We start from the raw sequence: 27,462 nt of genomic DNA, 5'->3' as shown, positions 1-27,462 counted from the left end.
CCCCAATCCCTGTATTTTTTAGTGACGGTTGGGCAGATAGAGATGAAGTCATCGAAGGTTATGAGGTGGAAGCCAATGGAGGAATCACCATAAAGCTGCAGTCCCCAGAGGTCAGGTCATTCGATGATTATTTCCTGAAACTGAGACTGGACACCAATACAAGGAATCCCTGGTTCCCTGAGTTCTGGCAGCATCGGTTCCAGTGCCGCCTACCGGGACATCTTCTGGAAAATCCCAACTTTAAAAGAGTCTGCACAGGTAACTCATGTTCGGAACATAACAAGTTGGAGAGTTATTGTCCCCAGCTTCTTTACAGTTTGGTGAATTACAGTGAGAACTGGAGACTGGAAGGCACTAAATTGTCATCCTGATTGTCACCTTGACCTACAAAAAGTGTACATTGCCCAGAGTCATGTGGATAGATTCTGGAGACTGTTTCATTCAGTAGGGGAGTAACTGATAAGAAGAGATAATATTAGTCGGGGAAGTGAACTCAGAGTTCAGCTATGCATTGTGCTAGTAAGACTGATTGCTCAAGAAATTTTAGTTATGACGCTGTGTTAACGCTGGCTTCATTCTTCATACACAAGTCAGGAAAAAAACCCAAACCAAACTCTCAGCATCGAGTCAATGCTGACTCTTCGCAGCTCTACAGGACACGGTGGAATGACCCCTGTGGGTTTCCGAGACTGTAGATCTTTACAGGAGTAGAAAGTCCCATCTTTCTCCCATGGAGTGCTGGTGGTTTTGAACTGCTGATCTTGCAGTTAGAAGCCCAATCATTATGCTCTAGGGATCCCACGTCAGGAGAAGGAGAGCTAATCACACCTTCAGCCACACCACGGACATGGGTAGATGTAGGTACAGGTGCTAAGAACCTCTGTCCTCTCACCTGTAAACTGGAAAGAAGGTTCACACTGGACAGACACTTCCCACGCACTGCTCGTTGGAGCTACGCTAGTACATAAAGAATACCTATTGGTTTTATCAGTAACTACCATTAGAGAAACTTCTTAATACTATAACTTTTTAGGAGTATTCTCTTACTGCATAGAGATTTTACCCACCATCACGTGCCCCTCTGGTTTTTTGTTTTGTTTTCAGTATTGTTTGTGTTGCAAAGATAGACTCTCTCACCATCAGGCTCCTTTCGGTTGATCTTAGGAATGTTCAAAGCAAGTTTTCCAAACTGGTTTGACACATGTCAGGAAGGACTCTTTCCAGGACCTAATTAGTATTGAAAAGCAGTAGTGTGACACCCAGCTCATATACGCTGAGCAGGCACTTTCCATGACAGCCTAGAACACATCCATGCATATAATAGACAGGTAGCAAACACCGCATGCAATAAAAGAGGCAGATGTGAATTATGTCCATTGTTATGTAAATTATATAGCCTGTAAGTTATGACCTCTGCCCTACAGAAACTTGCGATCTCTTTGGAGAAACTCAAGCAATCACACAGCTGAAGTAGACCTGTAGCCCCAGATGACAATGATGGTACCGGATAGCACAAGAATGGGGCTAATTAACAAAACAATTTCTCATTTTGGTCACATTTAAATTTTGATCTTGGAAAATTCCTTAAGATAGAAGTAAATACAGCACTATTTCTCCTACTTGGTAAAAAATGAGAAATTGTTCGATGTAGATCTATTTTCCATCAATATTGTTAGCACTTTCTTAGTATGGCTTTCGTGGAGGTTGAGAAACCTGACCCAGCCGAGGGCCAGAAGGAAAGGTAGTCCTTGCAAACATGTCTCTGTCACATAGGTCTCCCTATTGAGTCCTCCTGTCTCCAGAGTCCTGGCCTCATATCACTAAGAATGTCAACCTCTTTGTTTGCATAATAAAGATTGTGAGGGCTGATGAAGTTACCATTTGCTTAAGTTTGTAGTTGAGGGCAATGAGGTCAGTAGACCCCACATCTTCAACTTACCCTCTTGTCTACTTTTTTTTCCTCAGACTTATATTCAGGTAATATGCTATCTTTTATTGTTCTCCAAGTGTTTCCTAAGGGATGCTTTTTTTCTTTCTTAAACTATAAGATCTTTGAATACAGAGAACTTTCACATTCTTCTCAGTGCTCCAAGCAAAATTGATCTTAGGGAACCTAGCCAATTCAGAGCCGAGTATTTAAATGATAGCATCTTTGACTGTAGGAGCCCTGGAGGAGAGGTTGGCTAAGCATTAACCTGCTAACCACCAAGCTAGTGGTTTGAACCCACCAGCTGCTCTGAGAGAATAAGAGGCTATTCACTCCCATAAGGGGTAGTTCTACGCTGTTCCATGAGGTCACGATGAATTGATGACAATGAGTTTGGTTTTAGTGTAGGGATTTCAGCCCCCCCCATTTTTTAGTTAAGAACTATTATTCTCAATGATATTTAAAATATTTAACATGTTAAACTAATACACATGTGAAATCCCAATTTAGAATTGACTCAACAGCTAGAATTTATTTAGCTACCATATATTAATTTTAAATAAATAGTTCCCTCATTCAATATGAAACAATACTCATTGAACACCCACTATGCATAAGGCTTTATTCTACAGATGGAAATGAAACAAAAAGAACAATTTAAAAACTGTTCTCGGGGGGGCGGGGCGAAAAAAATAACAACTGTTCTCAATAATGGAGAGGCAAGATTGACTCTGAAGACATGTTGAGCAAGATCCAAGGATGCTGAGGGAATGCCAAGAATTACTCTGTCTCAGCGCTCGGCAAGCTATTGTCCCAGTGACAGAGATGGGGAGGCTTCAGGAGAAGCATGTTGGGGGAATCAAGATCTACACAAGTTAAAGTTTGAAATGCCTTTGAGTGATATATAACCATATATCTAATTTTATCATCGTGTTTTATTAGCTCCAGCATACCGCTAAATATACATGTTGGATGTCATCTAGGAAGAGTTTCTAAGAAAATACATGAGTTCTCCTTAGAACCAAAGTTTGATTTCTGCTGCTAGGCACATGTGTATTTAGTGTTTTCAGTTGCCAGAATACGTACAAATGTCAAGGTAACAGGTTGATTGGTCTATGTCTACAGCAGGAGATAGCAATTAGCAAATTTGAACATTGTTCTTATATTTGAATATCAAGGCTATTTTTATGATCTTTCCATATGATTCTAACCTTTGGTACACATGCCTATGTTTGCATTTTAATCTAGAGCCAGGCTTGGCCAATGGTTCCCCTTGTTCTTAGCTCTAAGGAAAGCAATATGTTGTGTTACTTTTTATATTTGAGGTCGATTCATGAAACATTTCTCTTTAATTTCCACGAGATTCTAGAGTTTTATCCTCCACTGCCATTATCTACACCATTGTTAGGCGCTAGAAGCCCATTTCCACCCAAAGTGACCTTACGCAAAACAGAAAGAAACACTGCCATCCTCACAATTGTTCCTTCTTCTACCTGAGCCTATTGTTGCAGCCACTACCTCAAGTCAATCCATCCCATCGAGGGGCTTCCCCATTTTTTCTCCATGGCTAAGGATGATGTCCAGGGACTGGTCTCTCCTGACAATATGTCTGAAGAACATAAGAGGAAGTCTGACGTGCATATCTTCATGGCAACCTGCCCTGTTTTTCAACCTTAACCTTTGTGTTCCTGCGGCAATGACGGCATCAGCACTATGGAAGGAGAACATTTTCACTTCATGGATCATTCTGATCCAGTGGAGAACCTTAATTATCAATAAAAATAATTCTGCAGCCTTTTTATGAATATTCAGGCAGATTTATTAAAATTAGCGTAAGGAAGTGGAATTAACCTTTTAGACTATGGATGGCACTGCTTCTGTTACTCATTTCTACTTCATCTAATGGGTCACTTCTGGTGTTTTGGAAAATTTGATATTGTAGTTAGTTTCCATAGAAACCTTTATGAAGCTTAAGCCCAGATGCCACTATTTAAATAAAGAAGTTTACATGCATGAGATTGTCAGTTTGAATATTAAGGGACCTGAGCTTAGGCTGAATAATTTAGGAAGTGCTGTGGCTAATTAAAAAGTACTTCATGCAAAGTCCACATCACTGTTTAATTAGTTGAGCATATCAAGGGATTGGAGCTATGTGGGAAAACACTAGCTAAGACATCAAAGTCTAACTTCGTGAAAATTAATCATTAGGACTGTCGAAAGAGTGGATATAATACAAATGAAAAGCATTCTCTCTAAATAAATGTCTTAGCTGCTTAAAGGATTTATATCCTATATTCAGTGATATTATGCTTTCCCGTTGCTGGTGGAATTGTTGGTAGATTCCATGGAAACTGATATAATATAGCATTTTTAGGCAAAACCATTGGGTCGCTTGCATGATTAACAGTCTCACTTAATTTCTGAGCCTGACTTCTAGAATTGTAACATGATAACAATATCAACCTCACACAGGTGTTGTAAAAATGGAGTGAAATAATATAAATAAAATATTTTGCAACCTGTATATCTTTACATGAATGTAAAGGATTGTGATTGAGGTTCTAGTTCGCCAGGCAGAAGAGAAACCAAACACCCAGCTCAAGGCCATGCAGGCGATGCTGACTCATGGTGACCCTATAGGGCAGGGGAGAATTGCCCCTATGGCATAGCATTCCACCACTTCCACAGTCTCAGAGCAGCTACTGGCTGTGGAAGCTGTAACTCTTTATGGGAGTAGACAGTCTCCACTTTTCTCCTGCAGAGCAGCTGCTAGTTCTGAATTGTTAACCTGCTGGTTAGGAGGTGCAGCCACTATGAAGGAGCCTTCGTCGAAAAGTGGACAATTCCACCCATCTACTGGCTCCGCAGAAGAAAGACTTGGTATTCTCTAAAGATTACTGTCCAGCACAGTGTGGGAATTGCCCTGATCTGACCCCAGCACACGGAGACAAATCACTAAGGGAATGCAAGAGAACAGCAAGGCGAGCAGAGCAAGGAAGTCCCCAGGGGAGACCAAAAATCGATTTTGGGGCCATCAGACTCAACCAGAAAACACTCCCAAAGATCAACAAACAGCAGATTTTGAACTATTTACAGGCTTTTTTGGGGCATTGGTTTGTTGTTTTGCTCTGTCTTGTTTTGGTACATATTATTATCTCTGCAGGTCTATCTAGATAAGATAGGTGGGATAAACAATCTGGAGGAGAAAACAATGGGACCTACAGTTCTCGGGGGGCATGGGAGAGGGAGAGGTGGGGGGAAAGAAGTGGTGTTAACAAACCCAGGGACAAGGAAACAACAAGTGACCCAAATCGGTGGTGAGGAGGGTTTAGGAGGTCTGGTAGGGCTTGATCAAGGGCAATATAGCCTAAAGAAATTATGAGAACCAAAAGGAAGGCTGAGCATGATAGTGGGACAAGAGGAAAGTAATCGAGGAAAGAACTAGGAGGCAAAGGAAATTTATACAGGTCTAAATACAGGCATGTCCATATGTAAATATATTTATATATGATGATGGGGAAATAGGTCTATGTGCATATATTTATAGGCTTAGTATTAAGGTAACAGATGGACATTGGGCCTCCACTCAAGTACTCCCTCAATGCAAGAACACTTTGTCCTATTAAACTGACATTCCATGATGCCGTCTAGCCAACACGATTGCTGAAGACAAAGCGGGTGCATAAGCAAATGTGGTGAAGAAAGTTGATGGTGCCCAGCTATCAAAAGATAGAGCCTCTGGGGTTTAAAGCCCACATGGAGGAAGCATACCAGTCAGTGTGGTCATGAGGTGTCCATAAAATCAGGTATCAGGCATCTAAGACCCAGAACAAAATCATACCCAATGCGAATGGTGGAGGGAGGGCCTGGAGTGGAGACCCAAAGCCCCTCTGTAGACAATTGGACATCCACTCACAGAAGGGTCACAAGGAAGATATGGCAGTCAGGTGCAGCATAGCACTGATGAAACAAAACTTTCCTCTAGTTCTTTAATGCTTCTTTCACCTGCTATCATGACATCAATTCTACTTTACAAATCAGATTAGACCAGAACATGCACACTGCTACACATAAGAGCCCTAAATAGAGGGAATCCAGGATAGATAAAGCCCTCAGAGCCAACAATGAGAATAGAGATACCAGGAGGATAAGGAGAAGGTGGTGGAAGAAAGAGAAAACAACAGAATAGTGGGTGAAGGGTGACAGAAAACAATGTAAGATATGAAAATAATAATTTATAACTTTTCAAGGGTTCATGAGGGAGGGTGTACAGGGCAGAGAGGGGGAAAATCAGGGGCTGATATCAAGGGCTCAAGTAGAAAGAAAATCCTTTGAAAGTGATGATGGCAGCATATGTTTAAATGTGCTTGACACAATGGATGAATGTATGGATTGTGATAAGAAATGTAAGAGCCCCCAATAAAAGTATTGAATAATAAAAAATGTTGAATAATAAAAAAGAACTACCAATCGTGGTTTAGAGAGTTAAATGGTCTGCCCTAAAGGAAAAAAAAAAGAATTCCTTCCCTATTTATTGGTAGACTTACAATTTCTAGAGAGAATAAATATTTTTATTTTTACCAGAAAAAAGATGAATAGATAAATACATTGTGATATATCGATATAATAGAATACTTTTCAGCAATAAAATATGTATGTTGATACATTCAATACACTAACCTCAAAATAATTATGTTGAATGAAAGAAGGAAGATAGAAAATAGCATAAAATGTACATCATTCATATTAAAATATACAGAACGCAAACAAAATTAAGTGGTAGAAAATCAATCTGGTTGTTTCTGGATGAAGAGTAGAGTATTGAGAAATAGGAGGTACAGATTTCAAAGGAGCAAAAGGGAATTTTAAAATTTTTCTTCAGCAAAATTTTTACTTGCAATGTGATATTAATAATGCTAGTGAATTCTGTTTTCCAAATTCTGTTGAATCACTATTTTTAGGAATGGGCACAAATATGTGTTTCTTCCGGTTCATTATCCAGGTAGTGGTCTTCCAAATCTCTTGGCGTAGATGACTGAGCACGTCCATGTTGCATCTAATTGTTGGAACATCACAATTGGTTTTCAGTTAATTCTTGAGTCACAGTTTTAACTTCAGTGTTGTTTGAACTTCTTTCAGTACCAGCAGTTTTTGGTCATATGTTCATTCTTGAAGAGGTTGAACATTAACCAATTCTTCCATGTTTTGATGCCTTCTGCATTGTTTAATATTTGGTGAGTCAGTGTTCAATGCATCGCGTCCATTCTTATGGTGGTCTCTGGATTCGGTGAGATATACCCATTTTTGTACTTTGACTCTCATGAACTTATTTTCATTTTCTTCAGCTTCAATTGGCACTCACGTGTGACTAATTGGCGGTCTGTTCTGCACTCTACCCTTGGCTTTGTTCTGATGGATGAAATCGAGCTTTCTCACTGGCAATTGGATTCCTGTGTATTCCATTGGGGGAGATCCACGTGTACAGTTGCTTATGTTGTTGAAATTGACTGATCATGGAATTCCTGGTATCATTTTAATCACCATGGCCATATTTTCCAGCTCCTAATTATTCTTCTTTATGAGTTCTGGTGGTTACTCTCAGTTAAGCATTGGCCCACGAAGAGCAGCATCAGTTGTTCAAATCTACCAGTCACTCCATGAGAGAAAGATGAGGCTGTTTGTTTCCATCAAAATTTTCAAAGTCTCGAAAACCATACATAAGGTTAATTTAGTCTCAGTGACAGTGTATTGATGAATACTGAATTATTCTTTGCTTCCTTCTTACATTTTTCAATCTCCAGAAATTATAGTGGATCTTTAGTGCATAGTTTATTAATTTCAGACTGCAGAAGTTGGTAAAAAAATCATTAATATTTTCATCTTTAATAGTAGTGGTTAGTGTACAAATTTGATTAATAATTATATTAGTTCAGTGGTTCTCAACCTTCCTAATGCCACAACCCTTTAATACAGTTCCTCATGCGGTGAGACCCCTAAACCATAAAATTATTTTCATTGCTACTTCATAACTATAATTTTGCTACTGTTCTGAATTGTATCTGATTTGCAGAATGTATTTTAATTGTTACAAATTGAACATACATATAACTAAAGCATAGTGATTAATCACAAAACAATATGTAATTACATATTGTGAAATATTTACGTGTTTTCCGATGGTCTTAGGTAACCCCTGTGAAAGGGTCATTCGGCTCCCTAAAGGGGTCGTGACTCACAGCTTGAGAAGCTGTATCAGCTGGTCTCTCTTGCAGCCATGTAGGAATTACTGTACCTCTGACAGTGTTGTAATTCAGAATATATTTTTAAATGCTCTTTTTTATGATGATTGTAGCATCGTGCCTCTCAGTGTGTCCTTCTAGCATAGTAGACCATCTCATTTCCCAACGCCCAGCAGCAGATACCAGTCAATTGCAGTTCGCTTCTGTTGAGTATTGATACGTGTGCACTTCAATTCACTTTTGATGACTTCTAATTTTCCTTGATTCATACTTTGCACATTCCACATCCTGAATACTAATCGACATCCACAGCTGTTTGCTCTCATTTTCAGTCATGTCACATGAGCAAATGATGATCCCTAAAGCTTTACTTTATCCATATTATTTGTTTCCTTCGAAAAGGCAGCTTTTCTCCTGTAGTATTTCATGGGCCTTCAGACCTGAAAGCACATTGTCAGACACTATAGAAGACAATGTTCCATTATTATTCATTAAATTAACATTTGCATTGGTTACACTTTTTTAGAGGTAGGTCATTAAGAAGAAGCACTTAGTCTGTCTGAGTGGGGAGCCGCTCTGTTGGTAGCCTGTGAGGCTACCAAGGTTCCTATTTGGGCAGCTAACTCAAGATTAGCAGGTTGAAACTCAACCCTTCAGCAAGAGACAGATGAGACCATCAACTCCAGATAGACTTAGTCTCAGAAACACAGGGACAGTTCTCCTTGTGTCCTATGGGGTCGCTGTTGGTTGGAATTGACCCGACAGTGGATCAAGAGAAAGGACAACCTGTTTGGTAAAGTAGAAGGCCAGTAAAAACGTAAAAGACCCTCCAGGAGCTGGGTTGCCACAGTGGCTGCAACCACAGACTCTAACATAGTGACCATTGTGAGAATGGTGTAGGATCTGGAGGTGTGTTACGTTCTGTTGTACGCAGACCTGCCATGAGTCAGAAGTGACTGTACTGTACCTAGTAACATGATTTGAAATTATATAAAGGGGCAAATACACCAACAATTAACAGTAGTTGGCTCTGAGTTGTGAAATTCTTAATGTACTGCATCTTCTTTCTTATCCTTTTCTATCTTTCCAAGTTGTATATAATAATCATTGTTGTTGTCATGAATTTGATTCAGGTTTTCAAGGTTGTGACATTTCAGAAACAGATCACTGGGCCAGTCTCCTAAGGCACCTCTGGGTAGATTTGAACCCCTAAACTTTTTGGTCAGGAGTCAAATACTGAATCGTTTGTGCTACCCAGGACTCCTAAAATATGCATAGTGAATATGTATTACCTCTATAATGAGAAAAATGAAAAGCCTACACGGGAGGGCAGAGAAAGGCAGTATCTGTAGTGGGAGGTGACTGTGCTACATTGACTGACTGCAGAGTGTTTATTTCTCATTTCCATGGTCCCCCACATATTGCTGTTGCTGCTCTTAAGAGTCATTGAGTCCTTTCAGACTCACAGAAAGCCTGTGCACACAGGACAGTAATAGAACACCTCCTAGGTAACTTCCTGGACGGTCACCTTTTTAAAAAATCATTTTACTGGGGCTCATACAACTCTTATCACGATCCACACATCCATCCGTTGTGTCAAGCAATTAGTACATTTGTTGCCATCATCATTCTCAAAACATTTTCATTCTACTTGAGCCCTTGTTATCAGCTCCTCCTTTTCCCCCTCCCTCCCTACCCCCGTCCCTCATGAACCCTTGGTAATTTATGAATTATTTGTTATTTTGTCATGTCTTACACTGTGTTTTCCAGTTGAATCTTATGGGGTGGCACACTCTGGCTCCACAGTCTATTTTTGGTATTCATCACTTCGCTTCCCTTGATGTTCTGTTACATGAACTTAGTGTTTTGCCCCCGTGTGATGGGGTCAGATTGGGCACAACTCCCTCACTGTGTCTCCAGTGTTGTCCCCCATAGCACTGTGGTTCAGTGAGGGACGTCGTGTCTCATGGTGGGGTCAGCCCTATGACCCGCTCTGTGCATTGTGTGCTCTGAGCAGGAATATCGTCCTCAGGGCTTGGTGGGCCAGGATGTGCTCCCCGCCCTCTTCATCCCTCTTTGTTTCTCCCGTGTGCTCTGATCAGACGTGCCCCTCTCCCTGAGTTGTAGCTTCAGTGCTGTCCTCTAAAGTGCATTCTTCTGGGGGTCTAGTCATCTTTTGGTTGGCACTGGGTTGTTATTAAAAGTCTGTTATTCTTCTGTGCACATCAATGTAGAAATCTGTCTATAGACATGTACTTTCATTTCTCTTGGTTAATGTCCTAGGAATGAAAGAGCTGTTGGATCATATGATCGTATATGTTTAACTTTCCTTTTTATTCACCCCATTGCTCTATGCACTGTGAAGATTTATGATTGAGAAGACAACCTCATTAAGGAATCAAACACTGAGAAGATAAATGGCTTGTTAAAATTCAAGAAGCACTGAGACTTCTCAACTGCCTTTTGAATACATTCCATCATTCTGTTATTCCTTCTATTTGGAGTTGAAAGTTAAGGTGAAGGAGATATTTTATTCTTGTACTATTAGCCAAAGCTTAGGTCATATTATCTATTAAACATGAGCATTATTCATCAGTAGATACCATGGACTCAATGCTGCCAGGTTTCCGAGAAATGTCCTGAGTATGATATTAAGTGGAAATCCTTTTTTTCCTGAAAAGAAATTCTATCACCCAAGTTATAATACAGTTTTATTCTGATGAGTTGGGTGTGAGCCTGTATATTCAGTTTACCACTTACACTTATTGTCCCTGTGTATCTAGTCTCTAGTAGTTTACTAGAAGTCATAAATCATAACCAGAAGCTAATGTTTCATACCTCACATCAATAAACTGGGTAAACTAATATTTAATCTGCTATATTAATCACTTGGGCCTATGGTAGTGTCATGTTATAATTCTACTTAGCCACTTTATATATATATATATGCCAATTAATATTTCATGATAGTCTCAGTGACCTGTTACATAGTTATTTACATTGTAACAGCAAGAATTCTTAGAAAAGTTCAATAGCCAAGCATGAATACTACTGAGGCAGTGAATTGCTTACTGGAGCTGTTCTGGCTAAAGCAGCGGTTCTCAACCTGTGGGCCCAAACCCTTTGGGGATCGAACGACCTTTCCAGGGATCGCCTAAAACTAATGGAAAACACTTATTTCCAATGGTCTTAGGAAATGAGATACCACTCCTCTGTCTCCAGGTGGGTGCCCCCACATGCAGATATGCCCACCTATGTGTATGTGGCATGAAGATTGTTACCCATGCTACATCATGGTTCAAGCCAAGATTTCACATATTTGTAATTAGAAATGAATATTTCACAATATATTATTACATATTGTTTTTGTGATTAATCACTATGCTTTAATTATATTCAATTGGTAACAATGAAAATACATCCTGCATATCAGATATTTACATTATGGTTCATAACAGTAGCAAAGTTACAGTGATGAAGTTGCAACAAGAATAATTTTATGGTTGGGGGTCAACACCACATGAGGAAATGTATTAAAGGGTCACAGCATTAGAAAGGTTGAGAACCACTGAACTAAAGTCTGTGATTCATACCCAATAACCTTTTTCTGCATGAGCCTGGTAGGAAGGTGGGGAAAGCTATGGATAGGACTCACCTGTGAGTGATTGTGAACCAGAGTCCCTGAATAACCTCCTGTCGTATGTCAAATGAGCCCCTGAGAAGCAGGAGTAGGGACCTCATTACCAGCAAAACCCAGGAATGGAGCACATCCTCTGGACCCAAGATTCTGAAACAATGAAGCTCCTCGGTCCAGAAGACAGTGATCAGATCAGAGGAGCAGCAGCAGAACTAGAGAGCAGAGCATGGAACAGAGTGGTGGACTTCCCAGCTCTTGGAGCAAGTAAAACTGTGTGTGAGAGCCTGGCTTTCGGAGCGGGGTGCCTCTGGGCACTTAATGGGAGAAATTGGGTTTGCTGACCCATGGAGGTAGAGATAAGTGCCTTTGGTCTGAGGTTTACTGGAATGGGGTGCTTCTGGGCACTTAATTCAGGAGTTAGATTTGCCGATCTATAGAAATTTACCTCATTGTTTGGGGTTAGGGCTTACAGTGGAGTGGTGTAAGCCCATTTGGGCATTTATTAATGGATTTGAAAGAAGATGGTAACAAGTCCTGAAGAACAATTATCCTGAGCATTTCTCACTGGCATTCCAACCTGTTAGCTCCCTTAATAAATCCTTTAATCATGAATTTTGTCTGTGAGTTTTTGTGTAGCCATTACAATGTATATTAGAACCCAAAGATGTAAACCTGAGAATGCTAAGACAAAAAGTATTTAAGTTCCTTTTTCATAGATGTTACTGAATTGAATCCATAGGGATTTCCTTCATCCATTTTTGCAACTACTGTATAAATCCATCTTGTCAATGTTCTTTTTTGCTGCCCCTTGCTTTCCCAAGAACAAGCTCTCTGCCGCAACTAGTCTTTCCCGACAATATGTTCACGACACAAAGTCTGGCCTTCCTTTCTTCTAAGGACCATTCTGACAGAACTTCCTTCAAGACAGATGTTTGCTGTTCTGGGAGTCATAGTACTTTCAGTATTGTTTGCCGGCACCATAATTCAAATGTATCAAATTGCTGATTTTATATGATTCATTTTCCAGCCGTCATATTTGTATGAGGCTATTGAGAATACCATGCTGCGTCAGGCTCCCCTCCGTCTCTAGTTTGCATCACTTTGTTAGAGGTCGTGTGCAGTAGACGTTCTCACAGCAATGCATCATTTGATTTCCTGACTGCTACTTTCAGGAACATTCATTTTAAAACAAGCAAAATGAAATCCTTGGCAACTTCATGCCCCGCCCCCCCCACATTTATCATGATGCTGTCTATTGGTCCAGTTCTGATTGCTTTTTTGTTGTTGTTTGTTTTTACATTGGATAGTAGTCCATACTGAGGGCTAGAGCCCTTGATTTTTTCAATAAAGGTTTCAAGTCGTCTTCATTCACAACAAGCAAGATTGTGTCATCTGCATATTGCAGTTTGTTAACAAGCCTTCCTCCAATCCGGATGCTCCATTCTTCTTTATGTTATCAAGCTCGTGTATTATTTGCTCATCACACTGATTGGAAAAGTATTGTCAAAGGATGCAATCATGAAGAATCTCTTTCCTGACTTTAAACCATGCAATATTTCCGTGTGCTTCTCTTGGTCTGTGCAGTTTCCACATGAACAAATGAAGTGTCCCAGAGTTCTATTCTTCACAGTACTAGCCGGACTTTGATATAACACCTGTAGTAAGAAGGTGGGGAAAGATATGGATAGAATCTTTGTATAGTCAATAAAATACAAGTAAACATATTTCTGCTATTCTCTACTTTAAGCCAACATCCATCCGGCATCCGCATTGATATCTCTCATGCTACAGCCTCTTCTGAATCTAGTTTGACTTTCCTACTTCTTCTTTTGGATGTACTACTGCAACCAATTTAAAATGATCTCCAGCAAACTTTCACTTACGTGTGATATTTATAATATTGTTCTATAATTTCCTCATGATATTTGGCTATATTTATTTAGAATGGGCACAAATATAGATTTCTTACAGTCAGTAAGCCGGAGAATTATCTTCTGCATTTTTGTTTGGATGGATGTGGGAGGGGGGATACCAGTGCTTCTTTAAACATTTCAATTGGCATTGCATTAATTCCTGGAGTCCTGTTTTCCACTAATACCTTCAATCGAGCTTGGACTTTTTGATCATACGCTACCTCTCTAAACCTCTGCTCATCAGCCAGTGCTTCATAACACGGTGCCTCTATATTCCCTTCACCGTCCTTTTACGCTTCCTACATCATTCAGTATTTTACCCAGGGAATTCGAATGCTTCATTCAATATTGCAACTCAAAGCTTGAAATTTTTACCCAATTCTTTCAGCTTCAGATATGCTGAGCATGTTCTTACTTTCTGGCTCTTAAGTCTTAGCATATTTCACTATAATCCCCTAGATCTCAAGTTGTCCTTTACATTTTTCAGTTCACTTTCGTTACTTTGCCATCCCCCATCCCCGCCCTCCACCATTTACTTTAGCTACTAGGTGATCAAGAACAGCATCAGGGTCTCTTCTGACATCCACTTTAGTCTGCTCTATCTTGTCTTTTCTATGATGTTCTTGATGTCATCGCACAACTCATCAGGTCTTCTGTCATTAGTGTTTGATATTTCGAATCTGTTCTTGAGATATTCTCTAAATTCAGGCGGGAGATACTCAAGGCTTTGTTTCGGCTCTCATGATCTTTTTGTGTTTTCTTTGGTTTCAGGCTCAACTTGCACATGAGCAGTTGATGGCATGTTCCACAGTCTGCTCGTGGCCTTGTTTTGATTGAGGGCATTGAACTTCTCCATTGCTTCCTCTTCCCACAGATACAACACATTTGGTTTCTGTGCATTCCAACTAGTAATATGTCTGCTGTTAATATTGTTGAAAGAAAGCAATGGTAATTATAAGACATTGTTGGCCTTATAAAATTCTATCACATGATATCCAGCTCCACTTCTCTCACCAAGGCCAGAGGTTTTACTGTCTTTTCTTCTTTGTATCTAACGTTCACATAACAATTTACAATACTTATCGATGTGTCTTGATTATATGCTTAATTAGCTTCAATTTGGTGGAATTTTTTTGATTTCCTTATCTCTAATTTCAGTAGTTGATGTTTAATTTTTAATAATAGTTGCATGGCCTGGACTTCCTTGTTAGGCACAGAGATATCATTTTATCATAGACCACACTGTACTTCAAGATAGACCTTGGGAGTTCTTTTTGACCATGAATGTGATGTCACTTCTCTTGAATTTGCCAATCCTGGCATAGTAATCCACATGGCTGTCTGACTCAAAATGGCCAATAAGAATTTCTGGATGTGGGTCCGAACATCTATTTTTAATGACATACATTCATACCTAAAATTCATGAGCCTGTTAGCTTTCTCTCTCTTTTTGGCCTCTGTTGTTATTGTTGAAGTTCTCAAAAACTTGGAGCCATCAATCACTGTCCAAGTTGACAGATTTCCAATGTTTTCATCATTACAGTGGCAGCTGTGTTACCTAGTGAGAGTTTAGTAATATTTGATGCCGAAGCAATCTCTTGTTTGTTTTTATTTATTGCTTGGCTATATTGTTTTTCAGTTGAATAATTGGCATTTCAAAACTATCAAGTCATGGTCAAACATGGTATTCCTCACTGAGCAATTGTAAGATGTACTAATTTTCTATCGCTGCCATAAACAACTACTCAGTAGCGTACCAGAAAATCTTTTTTCTAGTATTCCCTGTTTTGAGCCAAGATCCATCTGATGATATCCCTTGTTTCCTGTCCTTTTTTGAACCCAGCTTGAATTTCTGGCAGCTCCCCGACAGTGTATTGCTGCAACTATTGTTGGATGATCTTCAGCAAAATTTTACTTGCATGCAATGTTAATGAGGTAGTTTGATAATTTCCACAGTCTGCTGGGCCGCCTTTCTTTGTGATAAGTATAAATATGGATCTCTTAGAGTCTGTTTGCCATGTACCTGGCTTACAAATTTCTTGGCATAGCCCAGTGATTCCTTCCAGTGCTTCATCATCATGTTGAAACATTCCAATGGATACTCCATTAATTCCCAGAGTCTTGTTTTTGGCAAATGCATTCATGCAGTTCGAACTTCTTCCTTCAATACCATTGGTTTTTTTTTTTTATCATATATTACCTTCTGAAATGATTAGATGTTGATCAGCTCTCTTTGATATCATAACTCCATCTTCTTTTGATGCTTCCTGCATTGTTCAATATCTTTCTCATCGAATCTTTTAATATTGCAACTCTAAGTTTGAATTTTTCTTCAGTTCTCTCAGTTTGATATTTGTTGAGTATATTCTTTTGGGTTTTCCAACTCCAAGTCTTGGCATATTTTACTACATTAATTGTATGCTTGGGCTGCTTTCTTGAACTTTACTGCTCAGCTTTCTGTTACTCAATGTTCTGTTTATGGTTTTGTTTACTGAAAGAAAACCCAAATCCTCACAGCTGGACCAATGGATGATATCATGATAAAGAGAGGAAAGATTGAAGTTGTCAAAGATTTTATCTTGCTAACAAATACCATCAATGCTCATTGAAGCAGCAGTCAAGAAATCAAATGACACATTGTACTGGGAAAATCTTGCACAAAATCTCTTTAACGTGTGGAAGGAGTAGGATTTCACTTTAAGGCCCAAGGTGAGGCTGACCCAAGCCATGATAGTTTCAATGTCCTCATATGCATGTGATAGTTGGACATTAAATAAAGAAAATCAAAGAAGAATCCATGCCTATGAACTATGGTGCTGGCAGAGAATATTGCAGGTATCATGGACGGCCCAAAGAACAAACCTATCTACTGCCCAAGAAGTACAGCTAGAACACCTCTTACAAGCAAGTGATGGCTTTATCTCATGTGCTTTGTTATCAGGAGATAACATCTCTGGGAAAGGACATCATACCTGGTAAGGTAGAAGGCCAGCAATAGAGAAGAAGACCCTCAGTGAGACAGGATGACAAATGACTGGAACATGACAAGAATGTGAGGATGGCTCAGGACCAGATAGACGGTGCTTCTCTGTATTACACAGAGGGTCACTATGATTCAGAACGAAGTCAATGGCACCTAACAACAACAGTGGTTTATAACAACATGAATTCATTACACTTTTGTAGACTAGGCATACGCCAAAAGGTTTTAGTGGGTTGCAATCAAAGTATGGGCAGGCCTACCTTCTTCCTAAAACGAGCTCGCGTGGTGTAGTGGTTATCCGAGGGGCATCCTGGCTGTAGTTCTTCCAAGATAGGTCTGTTTGTTCGTTTGTATCTAAGCAAGATAAAATCCTTGAAAAAGACATTTTTTTTCTCTCCATTTATCATAGTGTTATCTATAGGTCCAGTCGTAGGATTTGGGTCTTCTTTACATTGAGTTGCAATGCATACCGAAGGTTGAGATCCCAAACCTTCCTCAGTAAGCGCTTCAAGTCCTCCCCACTTTCAGCAAGCAAGGCTGTGTCATCTGAGAAGGTGTCCTTTGTGGGGTCAAGCAGCTTGCTCAGTTCTCTTCTTGGCAGGATAAAGTGCGGACCAAGAGGTAATGTCTAAAGCCAAAAGCCATGTTGTCTTTTAGCCTGTGCGGACGACTTCCCTTTTTCTGCAGGAAAACGTAAAACTCTTCGTTGCCTTTTGAATTAGTTGTTTCCAATCACAACATGATGCCGTGGCCACACTGATGATTCTTTCCTAGACCTACATCAGCTCTAAATGTAACTTTAGGTAGCTTGACTATAACAAATTTCTGATGGAAAGACACAGTCTTAGTCTCAAAACCATTAGTTATTTTGTTGATCTGAAATATTTATGGGTACCAAATTAATTTCATTAGAGATTTTTAGAAGCAATTTGGACTCTTGACTTAGACTTTGCCTTAAAGCAAAATTTTAGTCTATCTTTTGCAGCCCAAGTGTCATCTTATCTATATCTTTTTAACAGTTAGAAACGAAAATGCATTTCATTTTCCTCTCTGGGTATGCAATTGCCCATGTCCTTGTCTAAACATGCAAGCTCATTTGATCCAAAATATATGCCTTCAGATTTTTGCAGATAACATTACTGAGTGCTTTGACGATGCATACCATGGATTTGGAGGAGCCCTGGTGGCATAGTGACCTATGTGTTGACTTGTTACTCACAAGGTCAGAGGTTTGAACACACTAGTTGCTCTATTGAATAAAGATGAGATTGTAATGATTTAAAGTCTCAGAAACCTAAAGGGCCAATGTCTTGTAGGGTTGTCATGAATTGGAATGGACTCAATGGCATTGAGTGAATGACAGCTAGTGAGTGAATATGGATTTATGTCCCTTTAGACCTAATATCACTTTTATTGCTCTTTAATATGGGTTTCTAGGTGCCTCATATTTTATGTTTCATGATTATTTTGTTAGTATTGTTATGACAACCTTCTACTTTTAGGTACCAATTGCTGTGTCTGTAAGGAAAGGCATCTGATGTCAAGTGCCCTCAAGATAGTTGTCTTTGTTGTTAGGTGTGCTCACATCAGCTCTTAATCATCGTCACAATGCAGACAACAGATCAAACCACTGCCTAGTCCTCACAGTTTTTTGAGGTGTCTCAGCCCATTGTAGCAATATGTCTTTCAGCAAATAATGAGTTCTTCCTCATGATACATGTTTGTTACAGGTATATGGCGACATCTCTCTCTGTCTTCTGCACTCTGGCAGACAGTCTGATATGTCAGCTTCTACCTAGTCCATCGATAGCTCTGACAAAGGGCACAGAGCATGACTAACATGCATGCATTAGATTTTCAAATTTCTGCTGGAAGCTATCCATATAATTTTCACTTATATTTCATACTAAAGTGTGGTAGTTACATAATCTGGTGTCAATTTGAGGATTCCGAGTGTAGGGGTAGAGTCCAGCCTGTTAATCTGGATATAGTCAATGAGGCCTCTGTGGATTCTGGGAACTTCTGGATTTTCCTCCTTGGAGGCAGGAGACTCTCTCTCTCTCTCTCTCTCTCTCTCTCTCTCTCTCTCTCTCTCTCTTTCTCTCTCTCTCTTTCTCTCTCTGCTCACTCCCTGAGAGACATCCCTGTGGAGAAGACACATAGAGAGAGGCTTATGGAGCCAGACCTCTGGAGCTGGAGAAGCCATGTGGAGACCATGCCAGTGCTGAGGTGCTTACAATGCCACTGGATCCACAAGACTTCACACCCACTGGCCTGTGATCTCCCTGCATATGGCATCATTGCATGTGTTTTGTGAGTCTGAAGAGGACTTTATAGCTTGGTATTGGACATATGGGCTAATATCAGACTTATGGGCTTGATCTGGACTGGACTGAGATGTTTTCTCAATATTCAACTGCTCTTTTATATAAAGCTCTTTCTTATAGACATATGAGTGTCTATGGGCTTGTTTCTCTAGTCTACCTGGACCAGTACACAAAGCAAGTCCTGTAGTTAAACCAGTTATTTATAGACAGAAGTATATAATCCACCTCAAAGAAAACAAAACTCCCACTGCCATCAAGTCAATTTCTACACATGTAACTCTTTATGAAAGCAAGCAACCTTATCTTTGTCCCATGCAGTGGCTGGTGGGTTTGAACCATGGATCTGCAATTTGCAGCCCAATGCTTATCCCACAGCACCACTAGGGCCCCTGTACCTCAAAGGAGGGACGTCTAATATTGGTAAGCAATATACGATTCGTTAAACTAGTAGGCCATCAAGTTTACTCATAAGAAGGCACATCTTATGTGTTTGAAAAACAAACTGAGTGCCATCCAGTCAATTCCAACTCATAGTGACCCTATACTTCATGGCAAAATGTCCTTATCTTTTAATTCTATTTTTTCCATGAACATTTGAAGCCCGTTCATGTATAATTGATGATGTTCTTTGTTCCTATTTATTCTGTGGAGATATTGCTTGGATTCAAATAGCCAACACTTGATTTAATAGACAATTACAGTTCGCTTGTGCCACCCAGGCTCCTGTGTATACAATAAAGACAAAAATCATAACCATTGTCACTGAGTTGGTTCCAATCCATGGTGATCATGCATGTTAAAGAGCAGAACCTCTCCGTAAGATGTGCCTGGCTGTGGAATCTTGACAGAAACGGAGCGCAAGGCCTTTCAACTATGGAGCCACTCGATTGGTTTAAACGGCCACTTTGAGGCTAGCAGTGTATTGCAGACCATTAGACTTTTGACCTTTTCAAAAGACATGACTAGAAAATCATCACCTCAAAATGCTTTGGAGAAGTATTTGCCAGTGGTGGACGGAGGGTAGCTCCACCTTTACCATCAGGTCCCCTTTGACGCATAGCAACCCATGTTCACAGCCAAACTGTGCTGCGCAGCATTTGTGTGGCTATGACCTTCCTGACACAGATTGCCAAGGTTTCTGCCCCACCTCAAAAAAAAAAAAACATCCCTGGGTGGATTAAACCACCAATCTTTCAATCCACATACAGGTACAGTGCTTAACCATTGCGCTACCTGGAACTCCAAGGGCTAAGTAAGTCTGGGCACCTTTCTGAAGGCAATGAATGAAGGTTTCAGAACTCCAAAACAGAAATACAAGCCAGAGTGTTTGACTACAAAATACCATTGTTTTCTAACAAAGGTAAAGTTAAGAAATAATACCTATTACTGGGATTCAAATTTCTGTGAATGCGTGTTCATGCTCTCGAAATCTTCTCAAATTGTTTTAAGGTTTTGAGGCGATAATAGAAATGATCCTCACCACGTGAGAGGTTCATGCCTAGTCTCACACAGCACCCTCTCTCTCCCGAGGGATGCTCTGCCAGGTTTAACCTCAGATGTTTGACACTGAGGAACACTTAAGAGATTTCCTCCCTCACCTGATGCATTGAGAAGTCAACTTCACCTCGTCCGCAGTCCTGACAATTTTGGTAAAGTCACAAGCATGCACAGATTCTTCTGATACAGTAAAGGCACCAAGGCTGTTGAGCATTACAGGCTTACATTGCTCCCTTCCCTAGGTTTTCAGTGATTTCCCAAAAGGTCCTAGGAATAGAAGGTTCTGGAGATGATTGTCTAAGTCTATATGTACAAGTTATTCAAACGGGGGACTCCGAATAGTATAAAACCTGGAAAGGTGTGTATCAAGGTTACATTCTTTCATGATGCTTATTCAATGTGTGTGATGAGCAAATAATCCAAGAAGATGGACTATCGGTGGAAGCACACAACACTGAGAGTGGAGGAAGGCTCTTTGAACAACTTTTGGTATGCAGATAACACTCTGCTGAAATCAAGCAGGATCAACGGTCTAAATCACACAGGAAATCAGTTGTGACTTTCCATCTTTCTGGCATTCATCAGTTTGCAGTAAAAGCAAATTTAGGTTATGAGAGGAAGAGTTAGAATTCACATTTCTTAACTATCTATGTATAAAATATACATGCATATGTTTGTGCATGTGCAGACTCTTTAATTTCTGCATTCTTATGTGTACAATTAAGTGACATTAATTGCATCGTATTGTGTAAATGCAGAAGAGTGGTGATGCAGCTATTACAGTTTGTTTGTCCAAAATCAAAATATAAACATAACTCAAAATGAACTTTTGAGGATATAATTATGTTTCACTATGTTATGCTCAAAGTAGAGAGCGATGTCATTGCTATCACATGCAAGTAAAACTGCCTGAAGGTCATCCAACCACAGCTGCAGTCGTACATTGACAAAGAGCCGTTAAAGGTTCCGGCCGGATGTAGAGGAGGATGTGGAACAAGAGAAATCATTGCTCATGTCAGATGCACCTTGGCTGAAAGCGGAGAATACTGGAAAATTGTTGACTTGTGTTTTATTGACTGTGCCGAGGCATTCGACTGTGGGAGTCACAGGAAACTCTAGATAGCTCTGAGAAGAATGAGAGTCCCAGAACACATCACTGTGTCCTGTGGAACTTTTCATGGATCAAGAGGCAGTTGTGTGAACAGAATCAGGGAGAGCTGCACAGTTTAAAATAAGAAAAGGTGTGTGTCAGGGTTGTATTCTCTCACCACAGTCATTCAGTCTGTACGCTGAGCAAACAATCAGAGAAGCTGGCTTATATGAAGAAGAACATGGTATCGGAATTGGAGGAAGTCTTATTGTCAACCTGCGATATGACACAACCTTGCTTGCTGAAAGTGAGGAAGCTTTGAAGCCCTTGAAGATCTTGCTGCTGAAGATCAAGGATGGCAATATTCTGTATGGATTTAACTCATTGTACAAGAAGACCCAAACCCTCTTAATTGAACAATAGCTAACATCACGATTAATGGAGAAAAGATTGAAGTTGTCAGAGAGTTTTGTCTCACTTGGATCCACAATCAATGGTTAATGAAGTAGCAGTCAAGAGATCAAAAGACCAGTTGTGTTGGGTAAATCTGCAGCCCAGAACCTCTTAGGAGTATTGAAAATCAAGGGGTTACTCCAATGAGTAAGGAGCACCTGACCTAAGCCATGATATTCCCTCCCCTCGTTCCTCATCCTTTTATTTTGTCCCCCAAAACATTTTATTAGGTGCTAATCCAGATAGCAAGCCATTTCATAGTTTGATAACATCAAGCAGTTTTTACAATTGTTATCACAATCAGTTTCAAAATATTTTCTTCTTTCTTGAACTCCTTGCTACCAGCTCCCTTTTACAACCCCCACCCCACTCTGCCCCACCACACCCCCCAGGAACCCTTAAGCTACTTGTTGTCTCTATAAGCTGATCAGTCCTGGGTGTCATATTCCAAAACACATAACAAATGCTATCCACAAATACTCAGAGATAAGCCTCAATATGAAATGAAGAATCAAACACAGAAAATATTGAAAACAAGATCGAGCTGTAGGAGTATCAGAAGGAAGACCAAGTGATAAGAGTTTTACCCTTCAAGTCAGGTTTATCATTTTAATGCACTGTAGTCATCTCTCAGGTACTCTCTGGGAACGTTAATTCTCACCCCTCAACTAAACTTAGAGGGAAATCGTCATGGGCTTATTCCCGGTGCAGACCTTGCAGATGGATGTTGGGTTTCCACCGTCATCCATAGCCTCCTGCAAACCAAAACTTACCACTTAAGCTCTGATACTATTTCCTCTTTTGGATGATATCATTTACAATGCTTGGGTAATCGATGTTGATGTGGTCCTCCCATGTGGATTTAGTTGGCATCTCACTTAGATGGCTGCTTGTTTGGAATCAAACCTTTAAGACTGCAGACACTGTTGTGCCCGATAGCCAGGCACCATCTGGTTTCTTCACCACACTTTGCACCCAGATCTTCTGTTTCCTTCATGAAGGTGAATATCCAGCAGGGCCATGATGTAAGACTTGTTCCTATATTGATGCTGTGATTAAGTTTGAACACCAAATTCATTCCTGGATCTATGCCTTTTATTTGAATTTGGCTTCTATTAGAGACCTCCTTGCTAACTTATGTAGAGAACTTAAGGTAGAGAAGCTTATTGATCATATCCCTGGAGGATAAGGTTCTTCTGTTAAGAATTATTGATTAACCCATGGTACTACTTTTTAAAACACCGTTGAGAGAAGGAGATTGAATCAGTGTTGGCTAACTACATATTTCCAATATCTAAGCTATTCACTTATAGAGAATAAATCCTTATGTGGTTGGATGCTATTTACACAAATAATGAGAGGTGGTTGTTAAGCAAAATTTTCAATAATTTTCCCTGACAAATTAGTCACAGCTCAGCTAGAATAATTCATATCTTAACACAGTAGGTAGGGCATTTATGTACTATGTCAATGTTGGTCCACCTAATTAATGACAGTTCAATACTGTTGGCGTCGCTGTCTTTTGCTTCTTCACACACCACATGATTTCAGTCTTAAGTCCTATGGTTAAAGGCAGGTTTGAGGGAAAGTCTAGTTCACCTACTGGAGTTTCCACATTGGAGCTCTCTGGTACGGACTTTAGAGCGTGTTGTGTGCCTTGACAATCCAGGATTCAATGCCCCAGTGTTCTAGGGCACCTGGCCTGGGTGTGCATAGGTGTACAGAGCTTCGGGCCAATGGGGCATTGTTGGTGCATATTATCAGGCATACTCTCCCATTAGGCTATTAAAAAGTATTGTTAGTCATATTTTCCCTCACTTGGAAGTCAGTCCTCCCAACTTTTCTACCAACAGACATGCACTCGTGTTCTCCCAGATGTGTCTGCTCCCTTTCCCCCCCCCCCCCCCCCGACTTGACTTTCCAGTTAGTAGCCCTCGTTCCTTCAATAGGAATATTTGCCAGTCTGGGAAACCTCATCATATCTTTGCCTGGCAGCCACTGGACAGTCCCCCTCCCTTGACAATCTGATCACAGCTGACGTGAGGACCCCTCCACCAAAGTGACCTTCAAGATGCACACCCAGAGAGGAGGGTACGTGGCTCATTGGCACGAATCAGGTTCTCTTCCAGGCTGCCTGGCCAGCAGACTGGATGTCCTGCAAGTCTGAGCCTGCACCTGTCTGGTTGCTTGTTAGCAACAGCAGTGGACTCATATGGTATCTGTCCTTTTGTGATGGACTAACTGCCCTCAGCATAATGTTTTTCAGATCCCTCTGTGTCTTGAGGTGTTTCATGATGCTGGTGCTGTTTTTGAGGGATGTGTAAGATAGCAATTTAGGCTGTTTACAACTTCTTGAATTTCTTGCTGTTGTGAATTGTGCTGCCAGGAACATGGGAGAGCATGCATCTATTCATGATTTCTTCGGGGCATATGCTCAGCAATGCCCTATGCCATTTCTCTTGCCATCTTTTTTAGGAATTGCCATGTCACTTTCCACAGTGCTTGTACATATTTACAAGTCCACAGCAGTGCATTGGACTTCCAATCTCTCCACATCCTCTCCAGTATTTGTTGTTCTCTGTTATTTTCAATAGTCTCATATTGAGGTAGTTAGTTTATTATTCCAACCTGACTGATAAACACATGTGGGGTTAATTGAAGAGCAGAGGGATAAATGGCTCAGTGAGTTTTGTCTTTCTAGTTCTTGGGTCTCTTGCTTCCTGATGGTCAGACTAGGGCGCAGCTGCCTAAGCCAGTTCCCTGCTTTAGCTGGCAAGGCTGACTTCCTGCAAGACATCACCGAGGAAAAGCCACATGGACCTATCCCAATGCAGTCCAGGGTGCTGGAGCAGCTATGTGGAGACCCCTGCCAGCGCTGAGATGCTTACACATTCACTGACTCGGTTTTCTTCCTGCAGTCGGCATCATTGCGTCTGTTTTGTGAAATGGAGGAGGACTTTGTGGACTGGTGTTGGGCATATGGGTTAATGTTGCAGTTGTGGGCTTGGGCAGCACTAGGTTGGGATGTTTTCTTGATGCACACTTAACCTTTATATAAAACTCTCTCTTATACATGAGTTTCTGTGGATTTGTTTCTCTAAAGTACCCAGATTAACACACATATACATGGAAAAGTTGGACAATGAGTAAGGAAGACCAAAGAAGAACCAACACATTTGAATTATGGTTCTGACAAAGAAGATTGAAAGTACCATGGATTGCCAAAGGAAAAAATAAATGTCTTGGAAGAAGTAAAGCCAGAATGATCCTTAGAGGCAAGAATGGTGACACTTTGTCATATACTATGGACATGTTATCAGGAGACCAGTTCAGGAGGACATTGTGCTTAATAAAGCAGAATGGCAGGGGAAAAAGGAACGTGCTTAAGGCGATAGACTGATACAGTGGTTCCAACAATGAGCTCAAGCATAAGAACAGTGGCCCAGGACTTGGTAGTTTTTGTGTCAATATGACTGTGAACCTATCTTGTCGGAATGGCAAAGTGCTGCATTTTGAGGTACAGAGACTGGTAAGACAAGGAAATACATACTCTGAACTCTGTGTTCACAGTCAAATTCACATGCATGAAGAAAGATGCCCACCGCGCCCCACGGTCTTGTATCACCAGAAGAAGGATTCCCAGAGGAGGAGGGAGCCAGGTCCCCCTGTCTAGCAGCACTTAGACATGCAGGAGAATGGATTCCAGATTTCAAGAAGGCTCTTTTGCTATTCTAGACTGTTGGGTGGGGTGCACTCATACCAGGTTCCCCTTAAAGCCTTTCCTACCAAAGTCATTGTTCTAAGGTTTTCGATCAAAGAGAATGAAAATATATTAGTAGAGGAAGAGCCAGTCACTATAGAATTAGGATCTGACAATAATACCATGCCTTTGTATCTTTTATTATGCTTGATCGGTAAAGCAGATGAGCAGCAAAGGAGAAAAAGGCCCTCCAAAAGATGGACTGACACAGTGGCCACAACAAGGGACTCAAGCACAGGAACAATTATGAGGAGGCGGCAGGACAGGGCAGGGTTTCGGTCTGTTGGGCATAGGGGTTGCTCTTGGTCAGAACCGACTCGATGGCACCTAGCAGCCACAAATCTAGAGGAAACGAGTGAGCAAGGAACTGTAGAAAGGTAGAGTGAGCAAGCCAAACATAATATTTCACTTTTCAATATTGTGTGTACGCATCTGTTTGTGTGTAGATCGGTGTATAGTTTAAAACCCTGTCAATAATTGAGACCCTTGCTGTGAGCCATAGACATAGTTAGCGATGGCCTGAGGTCAGGGGAATGGGAAAAAGTTGTGTTTTGTTCCATTGTGGATAGCATAATTTGGGATATGGGGCCAAGTCAAAAGCAGTTAACCACACAATTGTTAACGGAAAAATATATTTAAAAATTCGTATTTCTGAGAGATAGAATACATTTACATCCTGGCTGTGCTACGTACACTTTGTAAGGCAATGTGAATACTTTAATCTGCAGGATGGAGGGTCTTAATAACCCTCTTCATAAGATTTAAAGGGGGCCGGGGGGTAGGCAAAGAACAAATCAATGTCTGTTTTTTGTTCATTTCACTTTGTTGATGTGAGATGAAGCAATGTTTCCTGGCCTCAAACATTGAATTTTTAAAGATGGCTTTGAGCTCCTACTAAATGGCATCAGTATAGAAAGTGAAGAGGTGTAATTCTTTAGAGTGAAGTAGGCTGGGTGGAGGAGTGTAGCATGGCCAACAACTGTCTTTGTAAGCAGCACCCGAGTACTGGACAGGAAACGAGACATTGTCCAGTTGGATTGCAGAGATGAACATATCTTCATTTATTACATATTCAGAAGGAGGCACCTTAGACTGCTCTTATATTTAGTGTAAATGTTATTGTTCATTGTCATTGAGTCATCTCTGACTCCTGGCAACCCACCTAAAATAACCACACTGGGTGCACTTGTGTGCTATCTTCCCTACGGTTGGAATACTACACTGACCTGCCTCCTTAAATCTTTACATATTTAAATACGAAGAAGAATTCTGAGTGCCTTCCAACATAGTCGGGTCATCTTCTGACACAATATAAGACAAGTCTCTGTTGTGACTCATAGATATATTTTTTTGGTGGTGTTGTTTTTTGTTTGTTTTTTAACATTTTATTGTGACTTGGGTAAAAACTTACAGAGCAAATTAATTCAGCAATCCACTTGTACTTTGTTTTGCGACATTGGTTGCAATCCCCTCAGTGTGATAGCATTCTTCCTCCTTCCTCCTTGGCTTCCTCATGTCCATTTACTCCTCTTAACTGCACCCCCCCACCCCCACCCCCCGGCCCACAGCCTTCTGAATTTCGTGTTAGGGTAAAAACTTCTACCCTTTTGCTCTCAATTGCTCTGCAAAGCACGTT

At 40.5% G+C, this 27,462-nt stretch overlaps 1 protein-coding gene across 2 annotated transcripts in view; it reads left to right on the top strand.

The window, feature by feature from the left end:
- GRM1 (glutamate metabotropic receptor 1) overlaps positions 1-27,462 on the top strand; it is a 461,245-nt gene that overhangs the window by 309,326 nt on the left and 124,457 nt on the right. For both annotated transcript variants that reach the window (XM_075553889.1, XM_075553891.1), the window contains exon 3: positions 23-258. In XM_075553889.1, the coding sequence (XP_075410004.1) occupies positions 23-258 (236 nt within the window). The remainder of the gene's footprint in view (positions 1-22; positions 259-27,462) is intronic.

The sequence above is a fragment of the Tenrec ecaudatus genome, chromosome 7 (genome assembly GCF_050624435.1).
Source record: "Tenrec ecaudatus isolate mTenEca1 chromosome 7, mTenEca1.hap1, whole genome shotgun sequence".
NCBI lineage: Eukaryota > Metazoa > Chordata > Mammalia > Afrosoricida > Tenrecidae > Tenrec > Tenrec ecaudatus.
Note: the sequence above shows the minus strand (reverse complement) of the source record. Positions and strands in the feature narration are given on the sequence as shown.